General features: G+C 49.3%; 1 protein-coding gene across 1 annotated transcript in view; it reads right to left on the bottom strand.

Annotated features, from left to right (window-relative positions):
• Positions 1 to 12418, bottom strand: part of TENM4 (teneurin transmembrane protein 4) — a 721609-nt gene that overhangs the window by 205887 nt on the left and 503304 nt on the right. Inside the window, exons 9-10 of the mRNA XM_059187848.1 lie at positions 10873 to 10971; positions 9440 to 9675 (exon numbers count right to left, since the gene is read on the bottom strand). Of these exons, the coding sequence (XP_059043831.1) occupies positions 9440 to 9675; positions 10873 to 10971 (335 nt within the window). The remainder of the gene's footprint in view (positions 1 to 9439; positions 9676 to 10872; positions 10972 to 12418) is intronic.

Here is a 12418-nt window from a genome sequence, read left to right as displayed (position 1 = left end):
GTCAACTCAGTTCTTTTCTGAGACAACATTTCCCAACTCGGGACTGCCTGGCCCTAAAATCCAACACATCTTTTTTGTCGGGGTGAAGGGAAGAAGATTTCACTAACCGGGAAGAACCTGGTACCTGACTGGTAAACAGCATCCTTCCAATAGCCAGCCTCCTGTCGATATCCCCAGGGAGGAAGCCAGGAACAGATGAGGGCCAGGGCCAGGTGTGCACCCCACACGGACTCCGGTGCTCCCTGCTCAGCTTCCAGTAGCCATTTTCCACCTCACAAGCTCTCCCTGCCTCTAGGCCTTCCCTCACTGTTCCTTGCATAAATATATGCCCCTAGGCTTATCTTTTTCTTTCCTTCCACTCCAAGCCTTGTAACAGTGGTTAGGCTCTGACCCGGACACCTTCCCCCTGCTTTTTCTCCTTCAACAGACTTTTGCTGAACACATGCTACATCACATTGACCCTGTACAACAAATGGTGGCTGTAGCAGTGAGAAAAACAGAAATAGTTTCTGCCCTCATGAAGCTTATGATCTAACAGTGGGGCAGGCACAAACCGATCCATGACACAATGGTCAGCTGCGCTTGTGGGGAGCACCATGAGTGCTCTCAGCACATAACTGGGGTCTTGGCTCAGAAATTTGCTGAGGAGGGAACATGTAAGCTCAGCTCTTCAAAAGGAACTGACAGAAAGAAAGGGGATGGAAATCCCTCCAGAAATGAAGACTCTTGTAGCTTCTCTGCATCTCAGAACCACCTGTAACCTCCCTTACCCCATCCCCCAAACCAGTTTACCCAAGGTCAGGCACAAAGCCCTGCATGGAAACTATCCTTCTGAGCCCCTAGGAGAACTTTAACCTGTGCATCCCTTGTGACCCGGAAATCCTGCTTTTGGAACAAAATAATTGAAAGAAGAACAAACAGAGAAGGAGGCACAAAGACATGCAAGGAAGCACTATTGAAAATAGCAAACAGTTGGAAACAGTAGGAATATGATGATATAGTAACGGCACAAATATGATGGAGCTCTTCAACTTGACAAGAATGAGGACTGTGTCAATACTTAGAAACGTGTGCAGGAAAAAAGTGGTTCACAAAAATGGCAGAAGGACATCAACCGGAGAGTTCCTTCTGGCTGACGGAGGCCTTTCACTGCTATCCTTCAAGAAGATCAAGTACCACACACAGGAAGCCCTAGAAAGTGTCCGCAGTTTGCCCCTCTCTCTTAAATTCTGTATTCCATCTTACAGTTTTCTCAACCTTTCAATATCTTAGAGTTTGATTCTGAATCCAGTAAGTAAATCAGCTCTTTACTACATCTTGGAAAAGCAGTACCTAAAACTACCCAACGGGGAACAGGTGTTTGCCAGAGGCTGCAAAAGGGACATAAGGGAGCCCTTTGGGGTGTGGGAAATGGTCTGTGTTTGACTATGGTGGCAGTCACGCAAGTCTACACATCTGTCAGAATTCATCGAATGGTACACCTCAAAAGAGTTAATTTTCTGGGTGTAAATTTTATCTCAGTAAATCTGGTTTTATCTTAGTAAATCTGATTTTGAACATAAGTGGGCAGGGCCCGGTGGCTGAGTGAGGTTTGGGCTCTTGAGCTCCTAGGAGTATGGTTGCATCCCTGAACATTGCTCGCGAGCGGAAATAGGAAACGTGGGGAGATGGTTGTCATCTACTTGCCTTCAGACCTGCTCTCCTTCTCAACCCTGCTCCATGCCTGGGAGGCTGGCTACATGGTCTGGATCAATGGGCTTCACCGAGCCCTAGGCGCTGTCTAGGTTTTCCCAGTGGGAGGAGATCGGCGGGGTGGTGGGGGAGGTGGGAAGAGAGTGAGGTCTGCAAAGTTGGAAAATGTTTCATGCCAAGAGGAAACACAAATGCCTTTATCACTTCAGCTAGTCTTCTGTTTGCTTGTTTATTCCTGTTTCACAGATGAGGAAAGTCATCTTGAGGAGGCTGAGTCCTTGCCCACGTGGTACAGAAAGTCATGGCAGAAGGTCAATCCGGACAAGTTCCACTAGACTGTAGAGTCTGGGCACCTACCCTTGCTCCTCCCACAGCAGACACAAGCAGACACAAGCGGCCCCCACTCTATGCGGGCAGCAGTCTTGTTGGAAAAGCTTTCTCTCACAGAGCCCAAATTGGCCTTCCCGTGCTCTTCACCCTAAGGGCCTGCTTCTGGCCCCAGCAGCACCATGAAGCACGTCAGCCCCTACCTCTGCACAGCGGCACTTTAGGTCACGGCAGCCAGCCATGCCGGGCTCCTCAAGTCCTCCTTTTGGGGGCATTGGAGGATATCTGTCTGGGCTCTGTTATAAAGAGAACAATCTATATATATCTTGCTATTAGCAATTCCCACTGAGCAGCATGACGGAATCAATCTTGGAGAGAAAAGCTTTAATACAGGATCCTGTATCTTTATCACTTTTTCCTCCCCCTAAAAGATCAAGTTCAATCATCTCCATTCCCCATTCTTTGGGCTATAAAGCTAAATCTATGGCTTCTATCCAAAGGGCCTGATGGGAAGTCGAAGAGAAAGGAGAGAAAATGAACCCTATTGCGCACTAACAACACCCAGGCACCCAGTGCAACAGGCGTGTGCTTCTGAAGCAGACGGCACCTGGGAGGCCAACGCAGGTGCTGAACCAGAGGTGGGGGATGGGGGGCTCGGGAGTACGGTCACCCTAGCTTCTAGTTCTAATCTTTTCTCTGCTCATTTCGTGTCCCTTTCACCCACACCTGAACCCTCGGACATACAATGCCCATTTCTGTTACCATGCTTTCACCTATGTCGTTCTTCTGCCCAGAAGACCCTTGGCCGATTTTACCACCTTGCCAGAGGGTGGAGACCTGGGAGGGAGCCTGCACTCAATGGTCTGGCCCGCCTCCATCAACACCGGCTGGCTAAGCTCCAGAATGGGGTGACCCAGGCTCTTCCAGACCAAGAACCGTGAGATTGCAGGAAGTAGCAGTCTCTGATAGCTGCCTTATGTAAGGCAATTCAACTGAGTGACGTTCTCACTAAAACTCTCACCACTTCAACCAGAGGTTCTGATTTTTTTTTTTCTTTCTCCCAATCCAAAGCCAGCTGCTGGTGGAGGTGAAAATGCGACCTACTCTAAAAAACAAAAGAATCCCTCATCGCTGTTGAGCATGTTGTAGCAGTAGCTACGCAGAGGCTGGGCAGCCAGGTCCGTGACTTCACCCTTCATGTCCTGGTTTGGTTTCCTCCAGGCAGCATCTGTAGCCTGGCAGGGACCTGATGGGATCACACTCCCACCACATCCTGGGCTGAGGTGACTGTGGTCCAAGGAAGGCCAGCAAATCCTCCCAAGGTCACCAGCACGGGACCCCTCCTATGTCGCATGCCCTATGTGTTTTTGGAGTCAGCTCATTTACCCTGCACCACAGCCTCATGACGGAAGCCCCATGACCCCCCATCACACGGATGAGGAGGCTAGGGCTCCACACAGCTGGCAAGAGGCAGAGCTTCCGGCTGCGTCCAGTCCTCTCTTCCCATCAGAACAGCCTGCTGTGCCCGAGGAATCCCATGGAATGGTGCCCCTTTCCTGCAGGGGGCAGGGCCTAGGAAGGAGATACCATGCCAGGGTAATCTCCAGTCTCCCTTTCAGTGGAAAGCGAGGCCTGCTCTTTGTATCCTTAGCAAGCCTTTTTCGTCTCCTGTTCCGAAGGCCTCTCTGGCAAGACCAGTGCTTGGAGGGTCCTCGAGATGTGAATCCTCAGTTCTTTGGCGGCGCTCGGGGTCTGCTTTTCACGTGGGGACCCAGAACACCAGGGAGCCTGTCAGTTTTAGTTGCATAGAGGCAACTGTCAGGGAAGCAAGAATCAACTTTTGTCCTAGTTAAAAAAAATAACGTGAGGCCTTTTTTGGTAATGATTCTTCATGCGGCTGCTTTCCTGGAACAGCAAGACCTCGCTACAAATGTTTTCTGACAGGTCCCCCTGGTTGTTCTGTCAGCTGCCCTTGTGACAAACATAGGCCGGGAAGCCTGGAGGCACTGCACCAAGACAAGGCTGGTCCAAGTTCTCAGCCAAGACATACAAATTCTCTTCTGGATGTGATGCTAACTGTACTAATAATACTATCAATTATAATAATAATCATATATAATTTTTACTGAGTGCTAATAGTACTAGGCAGTAGCCTAGCTATTTCATGCGAATTATCTTTTTTTTTTTTTTTTGAGGATTTATTTATTTATTCATTTGAGAGAGAGAGTGAGGGGAGGGGCAAAGGGAGAGGGAGAGAAACTCAAGCAGACTCCACACTCAGCATGGAGCCTGACATGGGGCTTGATCTCATGACCCTGAGGTCAGACTTGGGCCAAAAACAAGAGTTAGACACTTAAGCAACTGAGCTACCCAGGCACCCTTATGCAAAATATCTTACTGGAATCTTGCAACAACCCTGTGAAGTAGCTGCTATTATTGCCCTTATTTTTCAGATGGGTAAACTGAGGCTCAGAGAGGTTAAATAGACGAGCCTGAAGTAAGTAGCAGGGCTGAGGTTTGAAAGCAGGCGGCCCGATTTCAGAACTCATGCTCTCAACCACACTGCTACAAATTCCTCCTGTGTAAAATGGGGGTAATCATTCCAGCCACACCCGCTATAGGAATCTGAATGGAAACTGAGCTTAGAGATGTTTAGCAACTTCCCCGAATTTACACTGTCAGCAAGTGATGACTAGGCATGGGCAGGACCTTTGGATTCTACACCATCTGTTCAAACCCTGAAGCTACCTCATAGTGGCTGAGAGCATGGCCTTTAAAATCCTAGGTCCTTTGTTGGTTTTGTGACCCTGGCTCGTTGTTAACTTCTATGAGCTTTAGTTTCCCCTTCCAGAAAATATAGAAAATAAAATCTACTCACAGAATTGTTGTGCATGTTCAGAGAGATGACATAATGGGTTTAGACCAATACCAAGCACTCGGCAAAAAACCAAAATACCAACTACTGCAACTATGCAATGGCAAAGTCAGCACATACAGTTTAAGATCGTGAACTTGAAAAAAAAAAAAAAAACACAAAACTGAGTGCCAAGGGCTGGGGAGACCACAGTCCTGCCATTTACCAGGTGAGGGAGGTGGTTTACTCTAGTTCACTGGGTCTCAGTGTCCTCCTCTGTAAACTGGGGAGAAGAATTCAAGGATCTTTGGGAGGTTTCAACGAGAAAACACAGGCAAAGTGCTGGGAACAGGAGGTACGTGTGGGTAGTGCACAATCCAAGCTGAGGGTTCTCATTATCAACGACAAAAGTGGCCCCTGTTATCTTTATGACACTACACTATACTGCCTTTTGTGGTAAAAAATATTTTAAAAACAATTAGCTGCTATAAAATAAAGCATCATTGCTGGGGCTGTACAGTTTCATGGTTCGAACTTTTAACTAATCTTCCCTCCGTATCACACTCTCTATTTTGTTCTATAAACAGACTTATTGTCTTCAGAAAAGAGATGGCAGAGTATTCAAATACTCAAAGACCTTCATGGGAAGAATGGGCCAGTAAAGCAAGGCACTCATGGTCAACAGATACCTCTCTGAACAGGTGTCCTTTGGAGACAAAAATATACATCTTATCTCTGATGGGATGCCCCAGGATTCTTAAGGGTCATTCCAAGATTACCTCCCCCCCCAAAACTAGAGTAGCCAAGTAACACCCCTGGGAGGGAGGAAGGCCCAGAGGCCTTGCTCCAGGCCCTGCAGCTCTTGTGCATGGCCAGTGCTAGCTGTGATTTCTCTCTCTTTCTATGAAAGTAACTGCAGATGTCTCTGCAAATGAACAGGAGCTTTCGAACTAAAACCAAATGTCAAATGGATCTGTCAGGGTTCCCTTCACATATGGCAGCCCTGAGCAGAGAGCAGAGAAAGAACAATCCTTTCTCTCCCTGTTTTCGCCTGCCTTGGTGCTGGTGAAGTGATACAATTCTTATCTGCAGCATGATAGGATGTAGAAAATAATTACAAATGAAAAGGTTATTCATAATTTTTAAATGAGTTAATTAGTAAACCCAGTCAGACTCACTCATTACAGTAATTAATAATTGATTATACTTGAAATTAAACACAATTTTTCATCAAAAATCTAATTAAATATCTGTGCTTGTGCCTGTTGATTAGATCAGTTGGTCTGCTGGAAAAGTCTTTGTTAAGGATATTTGTGCTCAGCTGAGACAATTAATTTGATTTTTAATAATTGATAGTTCCTTCCAAGTTAGTCATCACAGCCTGTGATTATGGCCACGCAATGAGACACCCGTCCCTTGCCCCCAGCAACTGGAGGAGACCGAGCCCCAGGCTGCCGCCCCAGCCTTGAGGACAGGTGAGGCTGGGCCTTGCACCTGTGATGGGTTCACCTGCATTGGCTTACTCCGGCCTCACACACATCCTGCTAACATAATGGCTCGTGCCTATTTTCCAGATTAGGAACTCAAGGCTCAGAAAGAGAAGTGAGTTGCCCAAGGGTGAACAGCGGCTAGGTGGCACAGCTGGGAATGGAATCCAGGGCAGTCGGAGGCTGGGTATAAACTCTGAGTCTTCAGGGAACCAAGGGAACACCCCAGTCTTGCCCGTCTGACCTGGTCCTTGGATATGCAATCTATCCAGACTTTATGTTTCTGCAGAGAGAGGGTTTTATCAGAAGGATGTGTTTATTCTGAGCAAGGACAACTATCAGTGGACTGACCTCTTGTAACAGGAGACACAGATTCTCCTAAATCGACCTGCCACCCGTCCTCTCCACCTACATGTGCTACAACCATCCCAGCTGAGGCTTCTCCTGACCTGTTTATTGCAACAGGGCTTATCCTTCTTTCCCCTGCACTTCCCTTTCTAAAATAAATGTCTGACAATATCCTGCCACTGCTTAAAACCCTCCAATGGCTCCCCACTGACCATCTAGGAAGGTTTGTAATTTGGCCTCCAAGGTGATCCTCCCGATCTGACCAAACCCTCTGTCATTAGCTCCAGCACCCTTCAAATGCTTCCAACACAGAAAACGGCCTTACCACCGCACTGTCCTCGCTCAAGTCCGAAACTTCCCTGGGTGTGAGATCTACTCTCTGCAAGTTTACTGCTGGTTGACTCTGACTGCCTCCATCATCATCCTTCCCAGCGAGCCTCCCCTAGTGCTCTTGGTGCTGGGTATTCCCACAGCCCCCGAGTGGCCTCAGTTCACTGCTGACAAGCCTGTCTCCTCTGGTAAGCTATGGACAACTCAAGGGCAGGGACTGTATCTTTAGCCCTGACAGTTAGCACAGAGCTTAGCCCAAAGCAGGTGCCCCATATGGTCTGCTGAATGAAAAACAAACTTCAAAAAATCATGGATTCAACACTGTCAGTGTTGGAAGGAAAATTAAAGGACATCCAATGAAAAATTCCAGTCAGCCCCTGAAACTTATCCTTGCTGTGTGGTCATTGAGCTCTGTTTGTGCCCTTCCTACAACAGGGAGCTCACCCCTTCCCAGCAGAGCCTATCTAAATTTAGACCGCTGAAGACTGACCCCCATATTCTTATTATGTGGGGGAAGCAGCAGCTCATGGGATGTAAAACAGAAGAGAGTTTATGGACTCCTACAAAGATGTATTCTTTCTTCCTGAACCAGGCTATGCGGCAGAAACCGAAGACTTTGGTGCAAGCTGATGTCTTTATGTAAGCCAACGACTTGACTCTTGATGAGCAATAACACTGCTTGTTCGGAAGTCTACTCATTTAGGAAACATGTCAGTCACAGACAAGAGTTGTGCTAGCGGTTAGCCAGGACCCAGCACTGGTGCCGGGAAGAAACTTTCATGCTGGTTGATGGTGCTGGGACGTTCACAGCCCTCACCTGTACCCCGGTTATCTCTCATTGTGCCTGGGTGGCCTCTGGTCTCCCCCAGTCTGGCTATTCCTTTTACTCACTGACCCATAGTAGGGATGGCAAATGCCTGGCACGTCATTGATAATTCTCCACACTGGTGCTGACGACAGACATTACTAATCAAACACAGAGACCCTTTCCCCCTGAGCCTAAATATAGCCTCAGGGTTCTTCTTAACACAGCTTTCTAGGCAGTATCAGCTAACCAATCACACAGAAGAGAAGAAACTTATGCCAACATGGCCCTGAAGCCATGAAATTCTCCCCATCAATCTTCACAAGGGGAAAAGAGACCTGGCATATCAAAGAAAGCTTATTATGGCTTGAGACACATAAGGAGACCTCCCTGTTTGAGGGACTATCATCTTCCTGATTACTTATTTTTATAAAATTCAAGAATCTTGAATGCTCTTTCCATGCTCAAATCCCTTCTCCTAAACAAGGAGGGGGGCATGTTTCCTTCATCATTCCCAATGACAGCATGTGCTACCTCACCACAATGCCCTTTTTCATCCACAGTGCCTCTGCCTATCACAGCGTCCCTTTCCACGGCGGATGCACTCTGTTTCCCCCGCCCCATGCGAGTTACTTCTGTTTCTGGTTACTGGGTTTTTTCACTGGAAAAGTCCCCCTTGCTTCTGGAATTATCTCAGAATTCCTCAGCATGAGATCAAGGTGTCCTCAAGCTGGCATGACCTGCCTTAAACTCAAGAATGATAGAATCTGAAGGCTGGAAAGGACGGAGGTTTAAGCCAACCCCTTCAGATGCCTTGACTAACAGGCTGATGTACACCGAGGCAGCTGACTCCGCACATGCCTGCAGATCTCTTTAGAGGACCGTCTTCCCTGGGAGCAGGCCAAAGACAGTGGCTGGAATGAGGCAGGAGACCAGGCTGTGTGGGAAATTCATCAAAAGAGCACCCAGTGGATGGCCTCCCGCAGCAGCAAAGCAGGGGCCAGCCAAGTTTCCTCCATCTCGGAGGTGGCCTGGGGGCAGGCAGGCAGGCCCAGTCAGAGCTGCTGGGGGTCTCCAAGCACCCCGCAGCCAGTGTTCACTGCTCACTGGGACCCGCTGCTCCTCAGCTGGGATTTCCCTGGGCTCCTAATCAGGGTTCCACTCTGCACCTTGGTGTCCACAGTCCCCCCAGACCACCTCGCCAGACCCTCTCCTTCAGATATGCCTTCCTGATTGAGGTCAGCAGAGTCCAATCCAACCCCAAGGGACCCTGTGTCCTTCCTGCTCCTCACCTCAGCTTCGGGGCACCAGCAGGAGAGGCCTGCCAGTCTCTCCAACATGTCATTTGTGGTGACTCCCATCCCCGACACTCACTGTCCAAAGGCCAGTCCGTGAGGGCCAGGCCTCATGCAAGGCATCCAACATGTGATTGAGCACCTGCCAAAAGTCCTTCCTGGCTTACATGCAGAGAGGAGAAGAGGGTCCCAGGGAGCTGGCTGGGACAGGTTGGGGGCGGAGGCCAGTGCCACAGGGCTGCAGGGCTGTCAGGCCGGATCAAGGGGAACAAAGGGAAGCTGGGGCGAGGGAGGCTCTTACCCACGAAGTAGGCCAGCAGGATGACCAGCGTGGCTGAGATGACGATGGCACTCAGGGCCGCACACTTCCAGTTACAGTACTTGGAGGGCTTCTTGAGGTTGAAGGCCGGCCGGGCGAAGGTGCTGCGGGGCAGGGGCCGGGGCGGCGGGGAGTACACCGTGCTGGACGTCAGAGGGTACCCTGGCGACGTGGTGCAGAAGAGTGGCGAGGTGCCTCCCGGCTTGAAGAGAAAATGCCTGGGGATGGAGAGAAGCCAGGGACCATCAGGGTCTGCAGACTCGCAGGGACCCAGAGCCACCTGGAGGACAGAGGCAGTGGTAGAAGCATGCGGAGGAGCCTGGACAGAGTCGCCACGGAGAAGACGGGAGGGACGGAGAGGAGTAGAATCACGCACCGACCACACAACAGGGCACGCGAACACACGCTTCCACAGAACACGGATGGGACGGCCCTACCCATGGGAATCCATTCCCCTCCCCCACCGGGATGAGGCAGGATGTGTTCCCAACCCCACAGAAGGCTGGGTGTGGAGACCCCTTTCCTGGGAAGGGATGGGGCTGAGATGCTGTTTCTTGGGTCTTATATGAGCTGTTCTCTAAAATTATTGGTAGACTTGCAAAGCATCTAAAATCAAGTTCTGTGCCCTGGAGATAATGGAACTCAAATTTTTCTTCTCTCTCCCAAACCTACTTTGCCAGTGTACCTCGGTGGAGGTATGAAATACCATTATTTCTGAAGGGTGTTTAGGAACTGGGAACCCAGAAACCACCGTTAGGTTCATGTCATGGTTGAGTCCCCTCTTGGCTGTGGTACAACCAAGGGCAGCAAAGGCTTTCAGAAGCCAGATGCTACCTTCCAAACCCCTGGGAAAAGCTGTGCGGGAGGAGAGAAGGGCAAGTGCATCCTACAGCCCAGCTCCAGTCTTTAGGGCAGCGTGGCATGGTCCAAGCACATGGTTGTGGCCAAACTAGGTGTCAGGAAATCCTCCAGAGCTTGCCTTTAACCATGGCCATGGGAGAATTTGTACACAGCCTGGGAAATGGGGTGCACAGGCTGCACTGCTTCCCCCTGAATTCTTAGAGCAATCTTGCACCTTGCTGGGGATGCAAGATGTCTCAGGCCACAGAAGAGCTACTCAGGGCTACATAAAAATGTGCTACACAAAAATCGCTACAAGATGGCTTTCAGAATGGCAGAGGCAGCCAATGAGATGCTGGGAGCTGCATATTAACAATGCTGCTGTTAATATGCTGAAGACAGGGATTCCAGGGATAAACTCTTCCAAGTTGAACATGGACTTCGGTTTGGGCATGCACCATGGCATCATCACCTCCCGCAGGAGATCCCAGGGAAAGGTCTCAGGGTCTGCATGCAGGTGCCAGAGCCAGAGGGAGAGCATGCAGAGAGAGGAGGACCATGGGGATGTCACCTACCCGTCACTGTAAGCCCCATCATGGCGGGAGGCGCTGAGAATGTCCATCTCAATGAGGTTGTCCTGCAATGTCCCTAGGAATGGCTGCTTGCCTAGGTTTCTACGCACACATGGAGACATGAATGAAGCAATGAGTCATGCATCGATGAAGGGGGAGAGTAGAGAAACACACAAAGTAGCTGTCTGGTGCAGCTGTGCGTGAGATCAGCGGACATGGCTGCCAGGCGATGGGTCTGTGTGCAAGCCACATGTGCAAGGGGTCTGCCTGGAGCAGGGCATCCAGAGGGAGCATTCTATATACGAACCTGAACATCTGACGGTTGTGGCCATCCAGTCACAGCTGTCCCTGATCAAGACTGGTTATGTCTCGGGCACTGAGCTAGGCATGGTACAGCCATTCATTTCAAATCTTCAAAATAGGCTATGCAAGGAAGGCGTGTCCCCATTTTACAGATGAGGAAACCGAGATGTGGAAAGGTGACAGGATTTGCCAAGGTCACCAACTAGCCAGGCTGAATGCAGGAATCCGCACTCAGGTTTATCTGTTTCCAAAGCCCTTACTTTCTCTGCTTAAGATAGTCTACATCTGTTTAAACAACAACTGAGATACCTTGCAAATCCAAAGGGGGAAAAAATGACAAGAATTTGGGGTCATTTTCTTCTCAAGCAGTGGTTCTCAGGTTCAAGTAGGCATCAGAATCATCTAAAGAGCTATGCCTTGCAGAGAACCACCTCCAGAGATTCAGAGTCAGGAGGTGGTTGGCGGGGGGGGGGGGGGGGCTGGGAATCTGCATTTCTCAGAAGCCCCCCAGGTTGATGCTGGTGATATTTAGAGGTCAAGGTCCTTCCACAGAGCAGAGACCTCATTGACAACTGACTGGTGAGGATGGCACCCTTCAGAAGACAGAGGAGGGGGCTTCGGTCTCCCCAAGTACGCCAAGGGTAGTGCAGCATTTTGTGACATTGCTGTTTCTAACACAGAAGGAGGAGACGCACACCTGCCCTTCCTGCTCTCAGCCATGTCTGCCGAGTGGCATCGCTCACACTTGGGTGCACTGGATCTCATTTTCTGGTAGTTTTAAGCGCTGCTCCCCGCTCAACTGAAGACCGCTGTGTCCACCTCAAAGAAGGGCTCACCGCAAAGAGCTAACTTTTGAGTCCCACCCTGCAAGGGACCTTCTTGCTGACACTGACCAGCTCTTAAGAGCCAGAGAACCTAGATTCAGGTCCCATTCCTGCCTCTTTCTTGCTTTCTGACTTTGTGTTAGAACCACAACATCTTCCACTTTTATACTTCTTCGTCTATAAAATGGGGATGATGATACTAAGTTCACAAAGTGAATGTAGGACCCAAGGAGTAATGCTGGAAGAATTTATAAGGGCTAAACAAAAATTACTAACGCTGACTGATGTACATTAGTACTAATTTATGTAGTGTGAGTACTAATACTAATAAATATTATGGAAGTACTAATGTTAATCTACCCTCTGTCCAAACTCCTATTCACTGTTCTAGAACACCATATTATCGAATGTCAGTGTTACTC

Source organism: Mustela lutreola, chromosome 1, assembly GCF_030435805.1.
Source record: "Mustela lutreola isolate mMusLut2 chromosome 1, mMusLut2.pri, whole genome shotgun sequence".
Lineage (NCBI taxonomy): Eukaryota > Metazoa > Chordata > Mammalia > Carnivora > Mustelidae > Mustela > Mustela lutreola.
This window is presented reverse-complemented; position numbering and strand designations above follow the sequence as displayed.